General features: G+C 47.7%; 2 protein-coding genes across 2 annotated transcripts in view; one reads left to right on the top strand and one right to left on the bottom strand.

Moving 5' to 3' along the window:
* The first annotated feature begins 769 nt into the window (after window positions 1-769).
* SLC48A1 (solute carrier family 48 member 1) lies at window positions 770-9,481 on the top strand. Its single transcript, XM_036759035.1, has 3 exons — window positions 770-1,085; window positions 5,600-5,767; window positions 6,453-9,481. The coding sequence occupies exons 1-3, from the start codon at window positions 773-775 to the stop codon at window positions 6,587-6,589; spliced, it is 618 nt and encodes a 205-aa protein (XP_036614930.1). The 5' UTR covers window positions 770-772; the 3' UTR covers window positions 6,590-9,481.
* HDAC7 (histone deacetylase 7) overlaps window positions 9,448-24,490 on the bottom strand; it is a 49,414-nt gene continuing 34,371 nt past the window's right edge. The window contains exons 14-26 of the mRNA XM_036759034.1: window positions 24,059-24,192; window positions 23,794-23,914; window positions 23,356-23,405; window positions 21,724-21,831; window positions 20,145-20,200; window positions 19,804-19,891; window positions 17,890-18,009; window positions 13,775-13,872; window positions 12,810-12,928; window positions 12,177-12,310; window positions 11,897-11,981; window positions 10,773-10,911; window positions 9,448-10,535 (exon numbers count right to left, since the gene is read on the bottom strand). Coding sequence (XP_036614929.1) covers window positions 10,487-10,535; window positions 10,773-10,911; window positions 11,897-11,981; window positions 12,177-12,310; window positions 12,810-12,928; window positions 13,775-13,872; window positions 17,890-18,009; window positions 19,804-19,891; window positions 20,145-20,200; window positions 21,724-21,831; window positions 23,356-23,405; window positions 23,794-23,914; window positions 24,059-24,192 — 1,301 coding nt within the window. The 3' untranslated portion in view covers window positions 9,448-10,486. The remainder of the gene's footprint in view (window positions 10,536-10,772; window positions 10,912-11,896; window positions 11,982-12,176; window positions 12,311-12,809; window positions 12,929-13,774; window positions 13,873-17,889; window positions 18,010-19,803; window positions 19,892-20,144; window positions 20,201-21,723; window positions 21,832-23,355; window positions 23,406-23,793; window positions 23,915-24,058; window positions 24,193-24,490) is intronic.

The raw sequence follows: 24,490 nt of genomic DNA, 5'->3' as shown, positions 1-24,490 counted from the left end.
GCGATAAGGGAAGGCTTATGGCCGCAGGTGAAGGCCAGATCAAGTAGAAAGATTCAAGGAGAGTTCAAGGGGGTTCCCAGAGACTGTCCCCCTTCATAAGGAGGATCTTGGTGGGACTGGGGTGACTAGAGGTCAAGACTCCAGGAAACAAGAGAATAGGATTTTTATGGGATCAAGGGTGAGAAGCAGCTGGACAATAGAGGGCTAGGCTAGGGAGAGATTTGGGCCTAGAAATAAGGAAAGGCTTACGGCCGCAGGCAAAGTCCAGCTCTAGTGGGAAGATTCAAGGAGAGTTCAGGGGGGTTCCCAGAGACTGCACCCCATCAATTTGTTGTGAGGATTTTTTTCCTCCCTCTTCCTGAGAAAACAAATGCTTGTAAATTGAAAAATAAAAATTGAACGGAATATATGGGTTTCTAATGAAGAACTAAAGAATATATGTCAGAATTGAGTGAGCTCAGCCCCAAATTTTGTAAAAACAAGCTATGGCATATTCAAGTTGGTTTTTTTTCCCCTTATGGATGTGAATGGTTTTAAAGTGTACTGTGTAGTTAATAAAATCGGTTATTTTACTTAGTGCCCATTACTTTGCACAGTCTTTCAGTTCCTGAAAACCAGGACCCCGGAGACTTGGGCTTGATCTGGGGCCCCGGGAGGGCGCCGCTGAGGAAAAGCCCGGGGCTGCCGCGCGGCCTCCGACCAGCGAGGGCGCTGTTGCAGCGGGCGGCCGGGGCCAACGCTACTCCGCCAGAGCCTGCGGACCGGGATAAGGATGGGGGTGGGGCGGCGGCGGCGGCGGCGGCGGCGACCGCGCGGGAGGAGGCGGAGCCTCGGGGCCAGCGTGACCGCCGGGTGTAGCTCCCCGCCCAGCTCGGCACCTGAGGCTTCGCAGCTTGGCTGCCTTCTTCCCGCGCCGGGGTGCCTCCGCCGGTTCTCCGCAACAGCCTCCATGGCCCCGTCCCGGCTGCAGCTCGGTATCCGCACCGCCTACGCGGCGGTGGGCTGCGTGATGGGTCTCTCTGCCTTCCTCGTCTGGACCTTCGTTTTCCCCCAACCCGGGACCGCCGCTATGGGGGGCCTCGCAGGTACCCGGTGGGGCCGGCGGGCGGGCCGGTCGGTGGGTGGGTGATGGGGACGCGCGCTCGGCCTGAAGCTCTTCGCTCGCCCCAGCCCTCTGTGCCAGGACGGAAACCCTCCTCCTCCCGTCCTCGAGGCAGGATGGAGGTCATCTTCCTCCGCACCTCTGAGGCACCCGGGACCCTTGGGGCATCATGGGAGGGTCATTTGCATACATCTGCATAGCTGCTGCCCTGGCTCTCCCCTGACCCTCGGGATCTCGCTCTTCTGCCCGGTCCTGCGCTCGGATGAGCCGGACCCGCCCTGTGCTGGCCTTGGCAGCCACCCCATCCCACGTCCGCCTCCGTGGTGGGCTTCGCCTTCGCAGGTGCTCTCAGCTGACCGGGGAACCCGAGGTCGACCCGAAGTGGCGAGGCCCCTGGCCCCTCTTACTCACCTGGCCTTTGTGTATCCTGTGCAGGTTCTGCCTATGCACCGGTGCAACTGCTGTTCTTCCCTTGGGGCCTAGGGCCGCCGAAGAGGCAGTGACGGGAAACTGTCAAAGTGGGGCCTCTCCTGGGGATGGTGCCGCGGGGAGGAGGGAATTAAGCAAGTTCTTTCTGGATTTAGAAATGCCCACCTGCAGCCCGGGCCTTGCGGGTTGTCAGTTCAGTATTGCCCAAGAGTCTGGTAAGGTACCCTTCCTTGGGCCCAAGGCTACCACGGTGCTGCCCTCCCTGAGGAGCTCAGGTCAGCTCTGGTGACCTTGCTTATTGAGGTGGATCCCTGTGCAAAGAAAAGGGGTACGGGGTGTGGTGAGAAAATTGGGAGGCCCCACGGATCCCCAACTTAATGTGTGATGTTGGCCTCATTCTGTCTGTTTCCTCATCCCTAAAAGGAGCTCAGCGCCCAGCACTTTATCTTAGCAGAAGATAAAATAAGATTATCTATGGGAAGCCCCTTTGAACAAAGAAAAAATGTAAAGGTCCTGTAATAGGTCCTATAAAAGGTCCTATGATAACCTTGATTATAAATACTCAGCTACTCTGCTTGAATGTCAATCTAATGGAAAGTGTGCTCTGAACTTTTCCCCTTTGCCCCTCCATGGGACCTGCAACTTGATCCAAAAGAGTTGCAAAGGAGAATCAACTGTTGGGTGATGAGATCTAAGGGACCCAAACCAGTCTCTAGCAATAGAGCAAGATCTCTTAGTATATCCGCCTCATCCCTTTAAAAAGGGCCTGATGGACAAGGAGCTAAAATCCATTTAGCTGAAAGACCTTAAGCAAGTCACTTAACTTCTCTAGGCCTTAGATTTTTCATTTTTAAAATGAAAGAATTGGACTGGATGTCTGAGGCTCCTTATGATATAATTCTAATGCCCACATTCTGAAAATTTTAATATCTTAATATCTGCAGAAAAGAGCCTCTAGTCTGTACCTTGTGCCCAAGTCGTAAAAGGCAGAAGTGAGGCCCTGGGTCTAAATGCTTTGACTCTCCCAGGAGATAAGTCCTTGGGACTGTAAAATCCACCTTAATGTTATAGGTGTTTGCAAGTTTATCTAGTGACCTGCAGTTGGACACTGGGAGAAGCTGCTTCTTAACAGTATTTGCATCCCATTATCCCTCTTTGCCTCCTAGATATTAGAGCCTGAAGGATGAGGGTAACCTCTGGGTCATCTTTTGAACAAAAGAGATCACATAGCTAGCCCCTTGACTTGAGATCATATGGCTTCTGACCACTTGTCTACAAGATGCTGAGTCATAGGAGAGAACCTCCTGCTTTTTTTCTCCTCCCTCCTCAGGGGCAGATGTCCAGTGGTGCTGGCACGTGAAGCTGTCTGGGCACGATACCAGAGAGCAATGAGGGAGTCATGCCAGACAGCATAGTAGCGGAAGAAGTCAGCTCCTGAGCTGGGTTAGCACTGACCAGAAAGGGTGAAGGGCCAGGGCCCGTTTTGGGGGCCTGCTTCAGATCTCTAGGCAGAAAACATACTGAAATATGACTTTGTTTATAAAGAAAAAAAAATACCAAGTTGTCATTCTAACATTAAAAAAAAGAATAAAAATTTACTTGGTAGATCCTTTGGATCTACTGTATTGGGGGCTGGAGTTGGCAGTACCATGTGACTCTGGGCCACATCTTCCCCACCAGGGTCACTGGAGGGCAGTTGTTCTGGTAGAATATGATGTGCCAAGTTTGCTGTTGGGGTTCTGTTTTGATGCCCATATATACATTTTTTCTGATGAGTCAGATCTGTATTGAATCATATGTGTGCTAACTCATGTTTCCCATTTGTCAACCTTCTTTTGTCTTGAGGAGTTTGACAAGACTTTGACAAGAGTCACCGTGTTTTCCCTTATGCCCAACAGCTTTTCTATATATATGTATACGCCTAGGATGGGGATTTTTACCTATGATGCAGTAGGGGCTCCTATGGAAGTTTCCTCACTCAGGTGAAGTGGAGCATTTTGGAAGGGGGTGATACTGATGGCTTCTGTCTCTTTTAATGTTGACTTCTTGCCTCTTTTATACTTCCCCACTGCCCCTTTAAGAAATGAGTGTTGGGAAAGCTGCAGAGGAGGTGGGTGTCATCTTCTTTCCTCTTTCCCCCTTCATTATGTGAGTCTATGTCCCATGAACTCCATGGTCAGCATCTCCATTAGTCCCTTACTTAGCAGTTTCTACTTCCAAAAAAAATGCTGAGTCACAGGAGAGCAGCTCTCATGTCCTCCCAGGCTCTTTAGCTTCTGCTAGAAAATTTGGAGTTGCTGACTGGATTCCACCTTTGGAATCACGTCCTTTGTGAATCCCTTCTGACCAAGAAAGAGAATATCCCTGATACGGCCGGCAGTCCATTGAAACCTGAATAATGTTCTTTTCATGAAGCAGTGTTGATGGCTGGTAGAGAAATGCCAGGCCTGAGTCTAGTCCAAGTTTCAGTTATAACACTTTTAGGTCCTCTTCCCAGGCCTTATCTGCATCTAGTGCTTCTTTCGGGCAGTAGATAGGTACTTATTTGTGACGTTGGCTACTGACTGGCCTAGTGACTAGAGCTCTTCCTCTGGTGTGAAACGTCCCTCTCTAAAGGTACTGAAACTCTGTGGGAATCTGTAGCTCTGCCAAGTGCTTGCAGCTGGCCTGCCCTCTTTTCTTCTGTATTTTAAAATTATTTTTTATTATGAGCAAATGTCAACAACCATGAACATTTCACTATACAAAGAAAAACAAAAAACATAGATTGTATGTGAAACTTCTGCTATGTAAATTTAAAAAAATTATGTGTGGTTTGTTGTTTGGTATAGTTCAAGTTTAACATAGTAATTTCAGCACCACTGCTTGTTTGTCTCCTTCTGAGCTTCCTTCTGTTTTCTCATATTTGTTTTTTTAATGATTCACTGACTTTTCTTTTTTGTTAGTGTCATTCTCACTCCTATTCCACTCTTTCTACCACCTCCCAACACAAAAGAAAATAAAAGCCTTCCCTTGTAACACATTCACCCCTTGGTTTTCTGTGGAAATGCATGTCTCATTCAGCACCTCTAGTCAAGATTGGTCATGGAATTGATCAGAATTCTTAAGTCTTTCACAGCTGTTTTTTCTTTACAATGTTGTACTTATTGTATACATTTTTCTTTCTTCGTGTCTTTGATGGCTACAGAACCCTAGGGCCTTTATCACATTCATAGTATTGTTGCTAAGCAACTGGCACTGCCTGGCACAGAATGATCCTGTTGTGTTGGCCTGGTGGCTACTGTCATCCTAGGGAAAATGCCTCTCCGGGCTCTGAAGGATAGGTTCAAAGAAAGGTGGTGGCAGTGTGTGTGGGCATGGGCCCATCTTTCTTTCCCAAATTCTAATCCGTGGGGTCTCTCTCTAAGAGTTCCTCCATCAAGTATTGAAGAGGAGTCCTGTAAGATATGTGGCCTGAACTATTCAGACCTGTCTCTTCTAATCTTTGAGAGAGGCTTATTTGGCCAGACGAAGTCAGGAAATTTAGTGAAAGCTTCCCATGAAATGAGAAGGAGGGAGGAAGGGAGGAAGGGAAGGAGGGAGGGAAAGAGAGAGAGAGAGAGAGCTGAGGAGTGGGCTCTTAGAGGGAGCAGGGACTTCTGGTTTCTGTCTCACAAGTGTTATGATGGTCAGTAGTGAGGCCCCTAGAGGAGTAGGTACTGGTATTAGTAGTAGTTTTCTTGTTTAGGAATAAAGCATTGGTAGAGGTACCTGAAGGGAAGAGAACAGGGAAGGGCTTAGAAAAGAAAAGGAAAAAGGTGTGAGGTCCTAGGGGAACTAGGGCAGAAAAGAGAGAAGCGCTTAGCCACATAGCCACTGGGTCTCCTAATCAGCTTAATCTCCAGGGCTTTCCTTTTTTAGAGATGGTGAGGCTAGAGAGGCTTGTCTCCTGCCACTTCAGGTAGTGGGAATTGGCTTGGCTACTGCCCCTCTTCAAGAATCCCTCCTGCCCATACAGGGCTACCTGTGGATCTATGGTCTTCAGCTTCCTGTAAGGAGTGCCAGGCTGACACTGTGCCCCTTCTCCAGGTGTTCTGGCGCTCTGGACTCTGACGACACATGTGATGTACATACAGGATTACTGGCGCACCTGGCTCAAGGGCCTTCGATGCTTCCTCCTTGTGGGCATCTTCTTCTCCACTGTCTCCATCACCGCATTCTGCACCTTCCTTGTCCTGGCCATCACTAGGCATCACGGTGAGGGCCTGGAGTCCGGGAGGGTACTCAGCTGGACTGAAATGGGTATAGGGGAGAGGTCAAACAGGAGGAATACTATAAGGCCAGACTCAAGACAAGCCATGTGTCAAGCAGTAGTAGTGTCTGTGGTGCCCATTGGCCAGGTAAAAACTAAATTAAGAGAACTGACAAGTTTGTCATGAGCCTAGAACACATTCCACTCTCCTGAGATTATTGGGGTGTGGTTGTTCTGTAGTATAATAATGCACACTTATGTGCTGCTTTAGGTTTGTAACACATGGGTTTGTTCCCTTGATGCAATCCAGTGCTAGAAAACAAGGTTTGTGATATATATAAGGTAGAGTGACTCAAGCATGGTAACCCCAGACTTAAGGATTAAGAGCTATAACTGGCCAGTCTCAGATCCATCCTCCAGAAGCCCTGCTCATCTTTACTACCCCAGCCTCTCTGTCATACTTTATCCCTACCCTGTTTGTCTGGACCAGAAAATACTCATCAGATTTGGGTCTTCCTGTTGGGTTGGTTCCAAGACATAAAGAGCATCATGCAACAGGATCTGGGGAGGGGTTGTGTTTTGCCCTGTATATAGTGGCTTCCCTCTTTTTGAGTGTTGGCAGACAAGGTAGCATTATCAGACAGGTCATCTTTGCGTCTTTCATAACCATCCTTTCCTTGCTTCCTGCAGGCTTGACAGATCCCACGAGCTACTACCTTTCCTGTGTGTGGAGCTTCATCTCCTTCAAATGGGCCTTCTTACTCAGCATATATGCCCACCGCTACCGAGCCGACTTTGCTGACATCAGCATCCTTAGTGACTTCTGACCTTGACTACTTAGCCTCCCCAGTGGGGTGGTTCTTAATGACTGGACTCAACCTCTGAGAATTGGAGTTGTTAGTTCTATGCTCCTCCTGTTGTGGGGCTCAGGAACCATGGCAGAGGATATGCTGGTGGTGGTGGTTGGAGGGGAGGGGCAAGGGTGAGGGTCTCCTAAGATACTTTTCCTCATGTGAGCCTTATTTCTTTTCTGAGGTCCCTGGTGGGGGAAAGGCCTTGCCACCCTGCTTCCTGGCCTGTCTAGGGAGGGAATGCTTTGTACTTTTTCATATGGATCTATTTTCTTATCATAAGGTAAGCCCTTTTTAAGTGGGGTATGAAGCAACAGGGTTAGAAGAAGGCTGTGGACTTGTGTTGGAGGCAAAACAGTGGCTTAGGAAAACATTTTTATTGGTAGGGCCAGGAGATGGGTGGAGAGAGGGTTAATTTAGGCTGCTTCTATCACCAAGATTGAAAAGGTCCTTTCCTGTTACTTTTTTATAAGGGCAGGTTGGGCCTGACGAAGATTTTGTCAATGAAACTATGGGGGGTCCTGAGAGACTTCCCAGTTTCCCTCATTCCCTGTCCCCAAGAGGAGCCTGCATTTGGCTTTATTCTTTCCCTGTGTCTTGGGGAGTGGAGAAAAGGACTGTTTCCCTCCTTTTAGCCTCCCATAGGGTTTCCCCCTCTTTAGGGACCCTGGGGTTAGGCAGTAATCCTGCAGCCCAGAGCAGTGCTCTCTTGAGAAACCTGAATCGGGCACAGATGTACTGGCAAATGCTAGAGGCACATGCCCCTAAAAGAGATTTGGGAAGATTGCAAAATAGCTCAGGCTGGGAGGGATGTTTCTTCCAGGTCACCTCACATGTGCACATTCACTCTACCCCGTCATCTGTTCCCCATCCAGTCCTACCTAGGCCACTGTCCTGGGGTTGAAGTTGGGGCAGGGGAGGTGCACAGTGTTGCAGGAGAGAGAGGCGGCTTTGGACGCTGCACTGGGGCTAAACCTCTAAGTTGGAATTCTGCCCCTGGCCTACCGCAGGCCCCCTGCTTTCTTTCCTTCCCCCAGAGCGTTTGTCTTTTTTCCCTGCTTCCTAATGCTATGCCCTGCCCCAGGGACCCTCACGAAGCTCCGAGGGCTCGCTGTTGCATTTTTATGTCGTACGGGCATTGTGCATGCTTCAGTTTTGAGCTCTCTCCTCCCTGCTCCTCGCACTAGTTCTGGGGCCCACCCCAACCTCAGTTATATTTCCGTGTCGCTGTCACTTTAACAAAAATACAGCAAATGGCTGCTTTATCACTGACTGGCCTCTGGGTGTCACCTGTGTGTGGGAGAGCTCCAAAGGGCACTGCCAGCTGCCTGCCCCCCAAGGATGAAGGAACGGGAGTCACTGGGTCTTTATCTGGCGCCAAGCAGAGAGAAAGTGAGGCAAGGAGATTTACGACTTTGGGCATAAAGTGAATAGAGGATTAGATCTGGAGCCAGAAGAGCCGAGTACGAATTCTGCTTCATACACCCAGCCGGGTGACTGCGGAACCTAACTTTGTCCTCGTGTAAAATGGGGATAATGCCACCACCCTCCTCTCAGGCCCGCTGTGAGAATAAAATGAGATAGTATTTGTAAAGTACTTTGCAAACCTTAAAATGCCATATAAATGCCAGTTATTAGTAGAAGGGGAAGGGAATGAGCATTTATTAAGCACTTTACAAATAGTGTCTCGTTTGATCCTCCCAACAATTCTGTGAGGTTGATGCTGCTATTATCATTTTACAGACGAGGAAACTGAGTCAGACAGGTTAAGTGACTCGCCCAGGGTCACCCAGCTAGTGCGTGTGGCAGGCTGGATTATAACTCAGGTCTTCCTGACTCCAGGCCTAGCACTTTACCCGCTGTTCCATGGACCTGCCTGTGTTATATGATAATACACATTATTCTCACCATACTTTATTCTAGACTTAATATATTATTAAAGTTTAATATATTCTTATTAGGACCCAGGTAGCCGGGGCCAGAAGAAGAAGGGGAAAGGAAGAAAACCAGGGCTTTTTAGCACCTGGGGTATAGGAAGGGTCTCATCCCTCCCCAGCAGGGTTACGTGCAGTTAGGAACGCTACGCGCCGGAACTGACTTTGTCACTTACTGTCCCCCCACAGGGCCTAGCCCATGGTGACTGGCAGCATTTAATTTCTTTACTTAGTGCAATGAGCTCCAAGAGCTGCTGCCTTACCAGTTTTTTCTTTGTACTTCAGGCACAGAGTAAGCACATAAATAATCAGCCCCCCCCAACACTGCACCCTGTATATGGAATGTCTGGTTAAACGTGTACAAGATACAGGGAGAAAGTGCTAATGTCTCTAGACTACGGAGAGTTCACCTTTCTCTAGCACAGTGGACCAAATGTTGGTTTTTGGAAATAGAGGTTCTGGGTTCACAGCCTGGCTCTGCCACTTACTACCTGTGTGACACTGGGAAAGTCATTTAACTTCTGGGCTCCTGTTTCCTCACCTGTAAAATGAAGGAGCTAGGTGAAGATACCTTTCAGCTGTGGGTCCAAAAGAGCTGACAGGACTCCTTTCAGGAAGATGGGCTGGCGCTGGCATCCACAGATTGGGGGAGAGTGGGAGTGCAAGGGTGGTACTGGCTAAGCAAAGACTGGAACCAGCTTGGGTATTTCCAGAAAGGCAAGTATGAATGAAGAACAAGGGCAAGACCTGCCACATCTCCACATTCTCTCTCCTCTTGTATGTTGTCTGACCTAGACCTCTACTCCCATGAACGTATTCACACTTGTGAGAATGTGCACGCTTACGTGCATATCATGTGCACACACTTACGCCAGTTCACCACTAGGAGGTCCTTGTCTTATGCAGTTTTAAAGCAAATAAACATTTATTCAGATTTTTCTTTTTCTTTTTTCTTAAACAAAAACATGCACATACACAGGAGTTTTGTGGAGGAGACATACATGCGCACACACACAAATACTTCTGGCCCCAAGCTGGAGCTAGGAAGCCCCTGTGCTGATGTCCCCAGGAGCAGCCCTTCTCACTGGCCCACATCTTTACCTCACCTCCTTCCCTTAGCTAAGGCAGTTGTATGTGGGGATGGGGAATGCAAGCCTTAAGATGGGAAAGCTAAGGCTCCCTCTAAGCTATGTTGTATCCCAGAGAGAAGATAAGGGAGTTGGCACCATCTGCTTGGGGGAGCAACGGGGTGAGGGAGGGACAACTTGCTCACTCCCCAGGATACTGAGATGGTTGAATCAAGGCATACACAGTGCAGGCACCGAAGATGGAGGTGGGGTGGAGAATTGTCTAACTAGCAACTCTTACCAGATTGTGCTATATCCTAGTGCCTGGCAAGGGCATCCCTGAAAGCCCAGTAAGTTCGGGGTAGAGAAGGGGAAGAGAGAGATGACAGGATATCTAATCATGCACAGGGAGGAGGCGGCTCTCTCGAGCTCAACAAGGTTTGAGATTTCACATTTCCATACAGACCTTCAGGTTGTGTGGGAAAAGGGCTGGGGCCCCTGGGGTGGGACAGTGGTTTAGGGGTGTGTTGAGACATGGGAACCAAGCCTCTTGTCAGACTCCTGGAGAAAAGTGGTCTCCTCCTGTGGGCCAGAGGTCCTAGTAGGCCATGCTCCAGGGGTGGGGCAGTGGCTGAGCACCACTCCCTTATCTCTCTCAGTTCCTTTCTGGAGACTTTTCCCTGTCCCCTCCCTAGGGATTGGGGATCCTCCCAAGTTCTCTGGGGTGACTGTCAAGGGAGGAGCAGGGCTGGCAGGTATCAGACCAGGACCCTTAGAATCTGAAGCCTCAAGGACTAGACACGGTGGCCACTGATTAGAAGATATAGGTCTGAAGGGCAGGAGTGGATGGTGGATTGATTTGTCCTGAAGCCTTAGAGATTCATAGGCTCCTCTTCTTCCTCCATCAGCTGCTCTGAGGGCCTGGTTTGGGAGGGAGAAGAGGCAGAAGTTGGTGAACTCAGAGGGAAGGCTGAGGTGAGTGACAGACCCTGCCATCTCTGGGTTAGGCACTGGGAACAGAAAGAGAAAAGCTAGGAAAGGTTAGGACTGATAGGGTCTAGGTGTACTCGAGAGAGAAGGCTGGAGGGCTGTGAATAATACAGAGAATTCCAAAGTCCGGACTAAAGAGGCTTTGGTGGTACAGAGTAGGGGAGTTACCTCTTTTCTGCCAGGATGCCCACAGAGAGCGAGGCCAATGCTGACACTGTCTCCACTTCTTCTGTGTCAGCCATTGCCACCGAGGGGATCCAAGAATCTGGACTGGAGGCCAACCACTGCATCGAACCCCAATACTTACCTGAAATAAGAGGCTGAGTAAGATTCAGGATTGATTCAACGCACTCTGATCATGAGTATGGAAACACCCCCTGGGGCTGGGTGTGTCTTGAATTCAGCAGAAAAGGTCTGTAAGTTCAGACACTGACATAAACTAGTCCTCAGGCCACTCTTTCTTTCCTCCCCTTAAACCCCACATGTGCACCCATTTTGCACTGCTTCCCAGCTCCCAGATAAGATTTGCAGTGAAAGGAAACCTAAGAAACTACAAAAATAAAAGCATGGGCATTGGTTTAGGGGCTGATGGGAGAGCAAATGCCAATGTGGAAAGGTGTAAGTTAACAGAGAAGGCATCAGTTCTTAACACAGAAGTGCTGTGCCCGTTCAGCCCAATGGATTCAAAGGGGCTCCCATAGCCTTTCCAGCTTTGTAAGATTTGTGTCCTTGCCCTGCTTCAGGCCTGGGACTCATTAGGTAAACCAGTCCAAGATATGCTTTTCCAAAGCCACATGTACTGCAACTGAGAAGGTTGCCCTGTTGCCCTATCCCCACCCTTTTCTAGGGCTCTCCCTAAAAGCAGCAATGGGTCAGCTCGTAGACTTCAATACCTACAGTACACATTTCAGAAATATGTTGAGGAAGTGGATTGGTCCTTAACTCCTCAAATCCACACATTCCACACACTTTTGAAGTCCCAGGAACATTTATACATCAATTGCCAAATTAGGCAGGACCTAGTACTCCTGTTAACGGGTCTAAGCTCTGGCTAACTGGCGTAGGAGTACTAGCCACAAGGGGCATAGGAAAGCCTCCCCTTAGTCCCAATCTGAGGGAATGAGTAGACCACACCATTATTTTTGGGCAGCCTTGGGGCAATCCTATACTGTGTTCCGTTGCCTACTACCTACAGCCCTAGCAATGCTCCCATGGAATGGGTCCCTGAGTGGGAAGGTTCATTTTATGCCCTCTTTCATCTTAGAGGGCCGTCCTATCATCCTTTTACTCACTGTGTACCCGGATCACAGCTTCCAGGGATCGAATAGCATTTAGGTTGGGTTTCTGTTTCCAGCTCTCCTCAGAGAGGGGATCCACCTATAGGAAATGTACATACAATCACCTACGGGGCCCAGATACCTCACCCTCCCCCATCCCTAGGGCCTCTTGGGTTCCTGGCCTTGGCCTGGGCTACAGATGCAGTCCCCTTTCAGATTCTAGTTATCCCCAGTTTTTTTACCAGAAGAACCTATCTTCTCCTCTGCCCCAGTTGGGTGTGCAGAGATGTCTCACCTTGTTACCTAGCAGGGCAGTCACACAGGCTTCAGAGGCATCACAAATGGCTGTGAGATCATGGCCACCCTCCAAGGCCAAAACCACTGCTCCTCCTGCCAAGCTCATCAGTTGCTGTGTCATGTACCCAAAACCTGGGATAGGAATGGATGGGGAAATGGAAGCAGAGGCTTCTTCTGCCTGTCTCTTCCTGCTTGACTATTTCTTTGGTTCTAGGATGTCTTCCATCTATGACTGCTCCCCAGGGCCAAGCTGGCTCCCCCAACCTTGTGACTGTCTCCTAAGGGCTGCCAGTTCAACCTGGGACACACATCCTTGGAAGATGGCTTTATTGCTGGCTTGTTTTAACTGCTAGATCGTAGCCTGAATCCCTAGGGATTTGGGCAGTGCCTAGTGCTCATAGTTCTACAGGATGGATTGATGAGAATGGGTCTTGGTTAACAGGTCACTGGGATGTTTGACCCTAAAATTTCCTCTAACCTTGAGTTTGACAAATTCATCCTGCCTCACAGGCACAAGCTGACTAAGGTCATATCCCTTCTCCCACCTCCCACTTTTTATGTTTCAGTCCCAGATGAACAGAAACTCTTCTTTCCAGTCTAGAAGTCAGTCACCCCTTAAGAATCTTCTTACACTTGGCAGAGACATGGTAGCCTCCCAGAGGTGGGGGATGGCCATCTGCAGCATCAAACCCAGCTGACACCAGGACCAGGTCAGGAGAGAATTCTCGGGCGATAGGCATCACAACTGTTCTGTGGGAGCACATCATATTCTCAGGGGCCATTTGGGGAAAGGTGATCTTGGGGTGCAAAAGGGACAAAACTGGAGCAAGGGGCAACCTGGAGCCTTAGAACCTGGTTAAATTTGGCCCAAGTGAACCAGAACCATGGGCCCTGAGAAAATCAGGACTGGCACCCATCATCCCTAGACTCGGCATGGAGAAGTTCACACCAATATTAGATTCTGCCAACTGAGAAAAAAGTCCAAAGCTTTTGAGGGTATGTTTTCCCTCCCTCTCTCCCACTGTCAGGTTGTCCAAATATATCTCTCTTTCTCCCTTCACTAAGCCTGGCCTATCCTATTCTTGTGTGTGTGTGTGTGTTCACACACACACACACACACACACACACACACACATATATATATATATATTATTTTTATTTAGGTATTCCTGGAGCCTTTTACAATATACTAAATTCTCCAGTCTTAAATATCCTATACTTCCATCAAGGGACTATAAAATTAATCCTCAAAGCTCATTTTCTTCACAGGCACTGACTAACCCTACCCACCTCTAATAAATAGCTCTTAATTTCCATGTGAGAAGCTGAGGCTGTGAGAGGTTAACTGAGTTGCTCAGGATCTGCTCAGGATCACATATTATCTGAGGCAGAATTTGAATTTGGGCCTCCTGACTCCAGGTCTAGCACTCCGTCCTCTGGCCCACCCGTTGTCTCTATACAGTGATTGTTCAGTAGATGGCTGATTGCCTGTCTAACCTGGAGCAGTTGGAGGAAGAGGTAAGAGAGAACGTCTGTTTCAACCTGTCTTATTTTATTTCCCAAACTCCTTCAGGAATCCTGTCACTGAATACTGACCTGAAGGCTGCCAGGTATTCAGGGTCTCCCATGGGTGGGTCAAGGCCTCCAGCCCAGGCAACATTGATGTTGAAGCCTTCTCCGTTGCCGGCCCCCACCTGCAACACAGGGAGGAGAAATCAAAGGGGGATCAGAGACTCTCAGTGTTAGAAAGAACTTGAGAGACCATCTAATTTAGAGAAGAAAACTAAGGTTAATTAGTGGAAGATTTGAGACTAGAACTCAGATCCCTCGGTTTTCAGTCTAAGCTCCTGCCAAGCAATTCATGTTGAATTATAGCCTCTTTAAGCAAAGGACCAATGCCCTCATCCACCACCTCAAGAAAGGAAATATCAAACTCGGTGCCATCTTTGACTCCTCTCACTCTTCATATCCCATCAGCTGCCAATTTCTGTCATTTCTACCTTCCTAACATATCTTGTTAATATGCCCTCTTCTCTCTGGAGACCACCACTACCCTCTTGCAGGCCCTCATCACCTCATGTCTGTACTGTTGGGATAGCCTGCTGGCCAGTCTCCCTGCCCCAAGTCTCTCCACACTCCAGTCCATCCTCCAATCAGTTGCCAAAGTCATCTTCCTAAAGCATAGGTCTGACTAGATCACCCCACCCCTACCCCATTTGATAAATTCCACTGACTCCCTATTACCTTCAGGATCGAACATAAAATCCTGTTTGATTTTTTTAAAGCCCTTCATAGTCTGGTCCCTTCCTATCTTTTTAGTATTCTTACTTAAATCCCTTCCATGTACTTTGCGGTCCCATGACACTGGCCTCCTTCCTCTTCCTCACACAAGATATTGCATATCCTGACTCAATATTTTCACTAGCTGTCCCCCATGCCTGGAACTGTCTCTTTCCTCATCTCCACCTCCTGGCTTCCTTAATTCCCTTCAAGTCTATGTTAAAGTCCCATCTTCTAGGAGAAATATTTCCTAGTCCTCTGTTATCTTAGTGCTTTCCCTCTGATATTATCTCCAATGTATCCAGTCTCTATCTGTCAAGTTTGCACACAGTTGTTTGCATAGTGTCTGCATCATTAGTCTGTGAACTCCTTGGGAGCAGCAACTATTTCTTGCCTTTCTTGTATCCCCAGTGCCCGGTACGTAATAGGTACTTAATAAATGATTTTTGACTTGTCAACTATTTGGTAGAGACTCAGAAGAGTAAATAGTAGTTGAGATTGGAGTGTACTTTTGTTCTTCTGTTGATATTGCCTTCTTTTATGCCTTGCTTTATGAAATACTCCTGTTCCTGAAGAATGGCAGATAAACTGCACATCTTTACTATACTGGGGCCAGCAGCTTGTGATTTAAAGAAATCCTGGGGAGTGCTAGGTGGTGCAGTGGATACAGCACCAGCCCTGGAATCAAGAGAACCTGAGTTCAAATATGGAAACGGGCACTTGCTGTGTGACCCTGGGCATGTCACTTAACCCCAGTTGCAAAAAATAAAAAGCCATCCTGAAGGGATGACATGAAGTGTGGTTGCAAGTACATTGGACTTGATGTCTGATGATCTGGAGTTGAGTTCTGACTCTGCTACTGTGTGATTTTGGGAAAATCACATATTTGGGCTAGTTTCTTCAAATGTAAAATGAGAAGATTAGACTAGATGATCTCTAAGGTCCCTCCTGGTGCTAACATTCTATGGGTCTATGTCATTTGTTTTGTGTGACAGAGTAAAGTCTGATGACAGAAACAGACAATTTGTCAACTTTTGAATTCTGGTTTTTGCATACTGAGTTTTCTAAAGGTGGAACATTTCTATATGAAGTTGTGGCAGGTGCCAGTGACATAGGCCTGTTCCTTCTCCTCAAACAGCTCTCCAAATTAGGGAGATAACTCAGTGCCACTGTTTCCTTAGAGTGATGAAACTGGAGAGGGAGCAGCCCAAGCAGTCCAGATAAACATCTGAAGAACTAGAATCAGACGGTAGAGAGGGAATGAGATCCCAGGCACATCTCAAAAGAAAATGCCCCTGATCCAAAGATGGTGGTGCTGTTAGATGTTCAGTTTCCAATAGCTGCCAACTGATAATGTCCAAATTGTCTCTTTCTACGCCCCCCACCCCCACCCCCATGGCCATTTCTCATCTTTTACCAAAAAAATCAAGGACTCCACTGTGGGCTCCTTCTTCCTTGCCTGACCCTTAAAAACCTCACTCTCTCCTCCTTTGCTCTAGTCTGAGGAAGAGGTGGTTCTTCTCTTTGCTAAGGCCAACCACATTACTTGTGCCTTTGATCCCCTCCAATCCATTCTTCTCTGAGAGCTTGCCCCTTTTATGCATCTCTTACCTTCAGTTCCTTCTTATCCACTGGCACCCTTCCTCCTAAGTTTTCTCCCTGCTTCAAAAGCTTTCACTTGACCCTGCTATGCCCCTGAGCTGTGGTCCTATATATCTCTTCTTCCTTTCACCTGTTGTTTAAACTTAGCCATTTCTAATGTTATCTAATCTAATCTTTAACATTATCTAATTTATCTAAGGTTAGCCACCCAGTTTCACAACCCCAGAATCATCTTTTGCTCCTTCCTTTCCCTCACTCTCCATATCCAATCAGTTGCCAAGACTGAATGATTCTTCCTCTTCTGCCTGTACAACCTCTCTTGTACCTGTCTCCTCTCCACTCAGATGACTATTACCCTCATCATGTCTTGCCTGGACTATTACAATAATCTTCTACCTGGTGTCCATTGTCTCTGTCTTCTGTGATCCATCTTCCATACAACTGCTAAAATAACAAATCTAAAACACAGATCTGACCATGCCACTCTCTTGCTCAAAAAAACTTCAGTGGCTCTTAAAAAATACAAAGTCCTTAACCTTGAATTTGAAGCCCTTCATAGTCTGGTTTCCATTTACCTTCCCAAACTTATTTCCTATTACTCCATTTCATATATGATACATTGCAGTCAAACTGGATTACTAGCTGTTTCGTGAACTCAACATTTAATTTCCCACCTCTGTGTCTTTGCAGACAGACATGGCTCTGCTGGAAATACATTCTCTCCTCACTGATCCCTCTTAGAATACCTAGTTTCCTTCAAGGTTTAGCTTAGATGCCAACTCCTAATCCAAACCCTTCCTAATCCCCACATCTGTACTCTCTCCTACCTCAAATTATCTTGTACATATTTGTGCATATGTTGTATCTTCCAATTAGAATAGCTTCAAGGCAGAACTGTTTCATTTTTGTCATTAGCAGCCCTTGTTCAGTAGTTTCAATTGTGTCTGACTCTTTGTCATTTGGGGTTTTCTTGGCAAAGATACTGGAGTGGGTCACCATTTCATTCTCCAGTTCATTTTACAGATGAGGGAACTTAGGCAAACAGGGTAAAGGGACTTTCCCAGAGTCACACATCTAGTAAGTGTCTGCGGCTGGATTTGAACTCAGGTCATCCTGACTCCCAGCCTGGCACTCTAACTACTATACCACCTAGCTGCCTTAATATCCCTCGCAACTAGCATATAGTAGGCACTTAAACAAATGTTTGTTGAATTAGACTTAAGGCAACTATTATACCCAAGGAAGCTCAACATGCCTGGGATAAGGTCATACCTGGGTTTTGGCTAAGACCAGGTATAAACATGTAAAGCATGGACAGCCTACCCCAAACTGATCCCTCCTTCTTCCCCTCTTTTATCTTTTTTCAATGTTTCTCTGCACTGCTTGGGCTGGCCCTGCCCCAAACTCCCTGCTCTAAAGAAACAGGGTCACTGACATATCTTGCTACCTTAGGAAACCCTATGAAGTCACAGGCACAAGAGATAGAAATTTCTTGTTACTTAGAAAGCCTCAGCCCAAAGGGCTCTACAGCCTTCCCAAGTCCAACTCCCTAGCAGGGTAGTTCTCTATCCTGCCAGTCTCTACTCCAAGGGAGGTGATAATCCCTGGGAAAGGAGTCATTTCTTTGGATTTTCTCCCTTTTTCTCTTTCCTGATCAGTTTACTCTCATCCTTCCATCTTACTGAGAGGCCTAGAGTCCTAAGAATTATAAGGGTTAAGGACGAGGAAGCTGACTGCCTATAGGAGGATGAATCATCCTGTGTCCCCTCCTTTTTGTCAATATTGATAAGCCAATAGATGGGAGGAGAAGGAGGGGGTCCAAACGTTACCTCATCAACAGCCCCACTGCCTGGAAAGAAATTGCCATCATCATGTCGATGTAGAGAGATGTAGAGCACACTGGGGTCCTCGTAGAAGGTTTGCTGAGTTCCGTTGCCATGGTGAACATCCTGTTTTTGGTGAGATGAGCGTAAGTGAGGTAGGGAAGGGTCTAGAAGCTAAACAAGGGAATGGAGTAAAGCCTGGGAGACAGGGACTGTGTAACTGGGCCAGCAATTTATATGTGACCATTAAAACATGCCCCTCACTCAAGGCCATGTGATATAAACGGCTGCCCAATATAACAATGTGGAGAAAGCACAAAGGCCCAGGTACAGAGACGGGGGAAGAAAAGCAAACTGCAGTTATCGCTGGCAGATGCCTTCTTCTACTTTAAATCTGAATCCCACACCGCTGCATGCTGAAAGCAGCTAACCTATGAAAACCAGCCACTTGGAGGCCCTGGCACCAATGACCTGATTCTGACTACTCGTGTCTGCTTTAAGCAAAGTGAGTTACTGTTATATGAAATACTGTTGGGTGTCACAGGATGTTCCCAGGTCATGTGACCCAGGGAAATCCTCACCTGAAGCGCTGGACTCCCACTCTCCCGTGTCCAGATCTCTTAGTCGGTGTGTGTTCTTGGGGACTCGCCTAGTTGGGTTTGGGTCTAGAGAACATTGTTTGTCTATGGGAGTCCAGCAAAGCCAGGAGCCCTGGGGAAGGTTTCATCAATGTCTGCTCTGGTCAGAAGAACTGGGACTGGTCAGCTTCCTATGGATGGCTGCTGCTAAACCCTTGCCACTAAACCTGGGCTCTGTCAATTCTTGTCTAGAGGGAGAGTTCAGGGCTACCCTTCATCTCAACTATCCAGTCAATACTGAGTCCTGGCTGTGCTGCCTAAGATCTAGGTGACCACTGACCATTCTCTTAGCCTCCCTGAGTCTCACTTCCCTCGTCTGTAAAATGGGACTAAGAGTATGAGTGCTACATACTTCCTGGGGTTGTTATGAAGAAAGCACTTTGAAACCAGAAAACTCTCTATTCTTAACATCACACCTGGAGGAAGGCAAGGGAGCCACACTTGGTGGGCTAATAGTGTTAGACTAAGTTAGGAAATCAGGGCTTTATCACCCGTGATTGATCAATCCTGGGTAAGTCACTCTATCCTTCTTGAGCATCAATTTAACTGTCTATAGCTTCTTTTTTTTATTCTTTTCTAGTGCTACAGTGAAGCTATAAGGAGTCCTAGAAAAGGGAGAGTTTAAGCTCTGAGGAGAGAGATACAAAAGACACATGAAATTGGCTTTAAAAGAACAACGGTGAAAATTCACTGCTACAGCAGTACTACACTACTACTACAGTGGCTGTTACACCACTACAGGGGTAGGACTTGGGATGGTGGTGGTATTACTCTCATGAGGAGTGGGGGGCGGGAATTAAGTGAACATTGTTTTGAGAAGGGGTCCATGACACAAAAAATCATAAGAACTCCTGGGTTTAGGCTATAGATATCGTAAGATAAGGATTCTATGTTTTGTAAAAATATTCATTCTAAACTTAAAAATATTTTTGTTTTCCCTGTACATTTATAAGAAAAGTTTCTACTAAAAAAATTCTACCTTTTTTCAGCTAAGTAAAGGGACTGAAATAAAGAGATTGGCATACTCTTAAAGGCCAGTTGTTGGGGTACAGTGACAGTAGCTAAGGGGAGAATAAACATGGAAAAAGGTCTGATTAGCAGTCGCCTATTTGCCTCCACCTTTCTTCAGCCACAACATCTCGGGGTCATAAGCCTAGCTATACTAGAGTTCATTCTCTTAAGGCTGCAGCCAGTGGGCACAAGCTAGGGCTGCTGCAGTCAGCTCAGGTTTGGGGCCTATCCAGGTTCAGGAGCTGTGTCCAGAGCGGGGCAAGAGACTTACCCAGTCCACAATGAGGATCTTGCTAACCTTCCCCTGCTGCTGTAGCTGCCGGCTTGCGATGGCCACCGAGTTGAAGAAGCAAAACCCCCTGGGAGGAGGAAAGTATTCCTACCAGTTTGATCTCTCTCTCTGCGTCCCACCCTCAATGTGGCACATGCATAGCTCACCCGTATGTCTCTTTTAAGGGAGACCGAGAGAGGGAAATTGGGGGCAGGAGTGGCTCACAAATCTTCCATTTGGTAAATCCCTTAAGGGACTTATTTGTGTGAGATCAACCTATTGCTTCTCTGGGAACTTCCTTACCCTTCCCCCTACCAAGGCCTCCCACACCCAGGCCTTACATGGCAGTTGAATGGTCTGCATGGTGTCCAGGGGGCCGCACTACTGCAAAACCATTCTGGGGACAGAAGAACATTAGTGTTAGCATTACCCAGCTAGACTTCTGTCGCACGCCATCCCTCACAGCCTTACACCAACCTACCTTTCTCTTGTACAAACCAGTCCTAAAGCCCAGGCTCCTGGTTGCTTTTCTTGTAAGAGTTGATGCTTTCCTTTTGCCTGCCCTAGTTAGGTCAGGAATGACCATGGTCTCCCCAGTCTTGCTTTCCTCCCCAGTGCTCCACTTACACTTATACCCTCACTATAAACTGTGCTTACCATGACTTGGCCTGGATGTTAACACTTCACCATCTATCAAGCAATAAGCATTTATTTAATGTTTACTATGTGCCAAGCACTGTATAGGAGGCTGGGATATAAATAAAAAACCGAGACAGGCTCTGCCCTCAGAGAGCTTCCAGTCTATCTTGGTTGGCTGATTTTACTGTGTCATTTTAATTATTTAATTATTTCTGGAAAACCAGAAAGTGGCAGGAAATAGGAAGTTTTAAACAGGGTAGCTGCTCCCAAGTGGTCCCACCACTATCCACAGCTTTCTGCTCTCCTTCCTTCATTAGGTCTGTCTTGATTCTAAGTGCTAAGAGATAAGGGACTGCATCTGTGCAGGTCTCCTTGTATGGTGCCTCTGGAGAACCAGGACTAGGGTTAGGCCAGGTAGGCAGCCTCCTCAAGTACAAAAGCATACTGGGGGTAGGGAGGGGAGAGATGAGTGCAACAAAGGACACTTTACTTATGAAAATATATTTACATAAGTAAATTTCGTTGTATGGCACAGATATGTATATATGTGTGTATGTATCGTGATGTCACATATTTTGTATAATGTTGAAGGCTCAAAGTCTTTGGTGCACAGTAATAAACGGATGCATTTTTCAAATTTTGTAGAGGGAAATTAGGGTTAATGCTGTTAAAAGATTCCTTATTATAACCTTCCTTTATTAGGAATTGAAGGTTTTCAGAAAAAGAATATAACTTTCAGATTCAAGACAGATCAATCCCTCCCCAGTCTGTAGGAAAGGAAGCTTAATCATCATTTATAAAAACATGTGTGAACCGAACATTTGTTTGGGTTTTGGTATCCAGCAAAGGGTCACATATAGAAAAAAGGCACTTAAAGAATTTATAGGATCTTAGGACTGGATAAGACCTTAGAGAGATGATCTAATCCAATCTCCCTCATTTTTAAAGACACAGGAACTGAGGCCAAGATTGAAACCTGCCCAGAGAGGAGGGCTGAGCTGTTTACTCAGCTGGTTAACAGCTATGTTTTGGATGGTTGAGATAAGGACCCCCTTGGAGATGACTGGACTTAGTAGTCCACAGTTCTGAGTTCCCCTCCCTATGAAATGATAGGTGTCCTAGGGTTCTAACCCAATCTTGGACCTGCCTGCCCCAGTCCCTACCCTAATTCTCCTCACAAGTCCATGACAGATTATAGGGCAGCTGCTGGATCTGAATTCCTAAGACACACTAATCCTGCTTTCCACCCTTCCCTAGCCCTCTCCTACTTTCATGTCCTACCTTTAATTCTCCGGCAGCCACCTTGAAGGCAAGGTCAGTTACGCTTCCAGCAGCCCAGCGGGCTGCATTGGAGGAGTGCAGTTCATTCCAGATTGTATCTGTGTCCACCTGTAGGGGCCAGAGTCAGAGCCAATATCACCTAGGGTTCTACAGTTAGTGTAATGGCCTAAAGGTACCCCACAGGACAGGGATCAAAGCAGGCAGTAGGATGGGCAGTGCCCACTCCATGGCAAGAAGGTCAGAGATCTGGGGAGACAGTTCTGCCCCTCAAGGCTGAAGGTCAGTGCCTTGCACTGCTCAGAGGTCAGGCCTGTTGAGGCCCTCAAATCCCAGTGTGCTTTTTCTTTCCCATCTTTTAAGTCACTGGAACTAGTTCCAGATGGGCTGGCATATTCTGCCATCGACATCATCCCTGCCTCCCCATTCAGGTAAAGGGACATGGCATTACCTGGGTGGAGCTTAGGGTTTTAGTCAAGCTGGGGGTTTAAACCCCAGCTGACCCTGCTCAGGCCCTTTGGGATGGTCCAAGCTGGAGGGGCCGTCTGCACCACTGTCTTCCACTCAGGGCCCTAGCCTGGGCTGGGAGGCCTCCCTCAACCGAGCCCCAGGGCCATGGTTCCGCTCCCCTCAAAGGCTAGGGAGGGGCCAGGAGGGAATGGTAGGGAGGTGGGGCGAGGTGGACCAAGAGAGACAAGGAAGGCAGAGAGAGTCACAAGAAGCTGGAGAGAGAAAGAGAGAGAGAGAAAGACAGAGGTAAAGGGAGAAGGGAAGAGAAAACAGAAGTAACAACAGTTGGAAAACCAGAAAGTGGCAGGAAATAGGAAGTTTTAAACAGGGTAGCTGCTCCCAAGTGGTCCCACCACTATCCACAGCTTTCTGGTCTCCTTCCTGTACCCAAACACCGGCCCTGGATTTTATAATTTCATACTCCCAGCTCAAATCATAGCCAAGTTCACCAGGGCATTCAATCCTCCCACTCCATCTACCTTTGCTCTGAGGCAAAGGAGGCTAACTGGTGGGCCACAGTATGAAATATGGACATCCAGCACGGGAAGAACCCAGAACGGGGGAGCAAAGAAGGATCCCAGGGATACAGCGAAGGCCTGCTCTCTGGAAGTGGGACTACTAGCTGTCATCACTGCTTTCCACCCCATGCCTGAAAGGTTCTATTTGTCTGATACTTGCAAGTAGCCTGGTGAACTAGGTCTGGTGACTAATTATACTTCCTGGTAGGGGCAAGGGGCACATAGAGCCCTCGCATAAGGGAGTGACCAATGTCCCAAGTCCAGATCTTGGCCCTGATTCTCAGGCTCATGGCTCATTCGCTCAGTTATGATTTACATGTCTGTTATGTGCCAAACAGTGTGCTCAGTGGTAATGAAGGACACAAAAGAATCAAAAACACGGTTGTTGTCCTCCCTGGCCTTATGATCTATGGGCCTTCTAGCCAGTAGCAGGGAAGGAGAAGGGGCCAGGAGTTGGTAAGAGCTGCACCTAGGAAGTTCTTTGTGGCATACAAACTAAGTAGGGAACTTAAGCACTAGGTAATACAGAAAGGGAAGGAGGCTGGCAGAAGAGGAACACTACCAGCAGGTAGAATGCCCACTCAGTGGGTTACAAGGGAGCACTTACCCCAACCCCACCACAGGGCAGCATCACAAACATCCTCTGTGCCAGGATCCCTGCAGAGAGAGCGGGTACATAGAGAATTTTATGGCACAGGAGTCCTTTACCCAACGGCAAAAGAATAGAAGGGATGGGGCAAAGGTGAAGAATAGAAAAGCAACAGAGGAGAAAAGACAAACAGAGATGGTCGGGTTAAGCAAGGGCATTAGCATGGACAAGGAGCAAAGGCTGGGACATCAAAGCTAGGGTGACAGGTTGAAGAATGGTAGTGGAAAGCCAAGATCAGAGGTTGGGCTAGACTGAACAATTGTGGGGATGGGAGAGGGTGGGTTTAGAGTAGGAGGCAGTATAGAGGACACAAGAAGGGCAGAAAGGCTAGAGCTGAGAATGATGAGAAAGTTTGAGGAAGCTACAGAACAAGGTAGGCTGGGCATGGCTTCCTACCTGCAAGCTTTCCATTGTCCAATTTGAGGCGGCTGAGTGGGTTGGTGCCATAAAGCAGCACATGTCGTTCATCATGGACTGACTGCAGCTCCTCCAATGAGGCCTTCCTGCCTCGGAGACACTGGGCGGAGAGAAGCTGTTACAGCCCAGCCGAGCTCCTGACTGCTGCGGCAGTCCCCTCTTCAGCTTGCTCCTGATCCTCCATACTTCTTTATCCTCACTCCTCTTCCTTCCCATCCCGCCTCCAACCCCCTCATCCCCTTACCTCACACTGGCTCCGTAGGCCCCGTTCCTGTAGCCTTGACCAGATGCTCTGGATTCTGCCTGCATGTTCAGGGTGGTTGCTGTTGTCCCCACAGGAACACTGGTGTTTGAGCATCACTGAATCATACACCAACCCTGCCAGGGAGCCAGGCAACAAGATATTGTTTGTGTGGGGACATTTCTCCATGGGATTATAGCCATGCCCAACACTCTCAGATACCAATATACAGCCCAACACAACCAACTGCCTGGTCAAAGCTCAACTTCCCCTTATAGGGCCTAATGTACCTCCATCCCAACATTCTCAAATATGGCCATGTTTATCCTGGTATAGCCCTCATGACTACACACAGCTGCAGCCACTGGTACCCTAACCACAGGCTGACACTTCCTCCCACTCTCCAGAGTACCCATCCCAACAACCTCCTTATAC

The sequence above is a fragment of the Trichosurus vulpecula genome, chromosome 5 (assembly GCF_011100635.1).
Source record: "Trichosurus vulpecula isolate mTriVul1 chromosome 5, mTriVul1.pri, whole genome shotgun sequence".
Taxonomy (NCBI): domain Eukaryota; kingdom Metazoa; phylum Chordata; class Mammalia; order Diprotodontia; family Phalangeridae; genus Trichosurus; species Trichosurus vulpecula.
The sequence above is the reverse complement of the archived record's forward strand: the minus strand, read 5'-3'. Positions and strand labels throughout refer to the sequence as shown.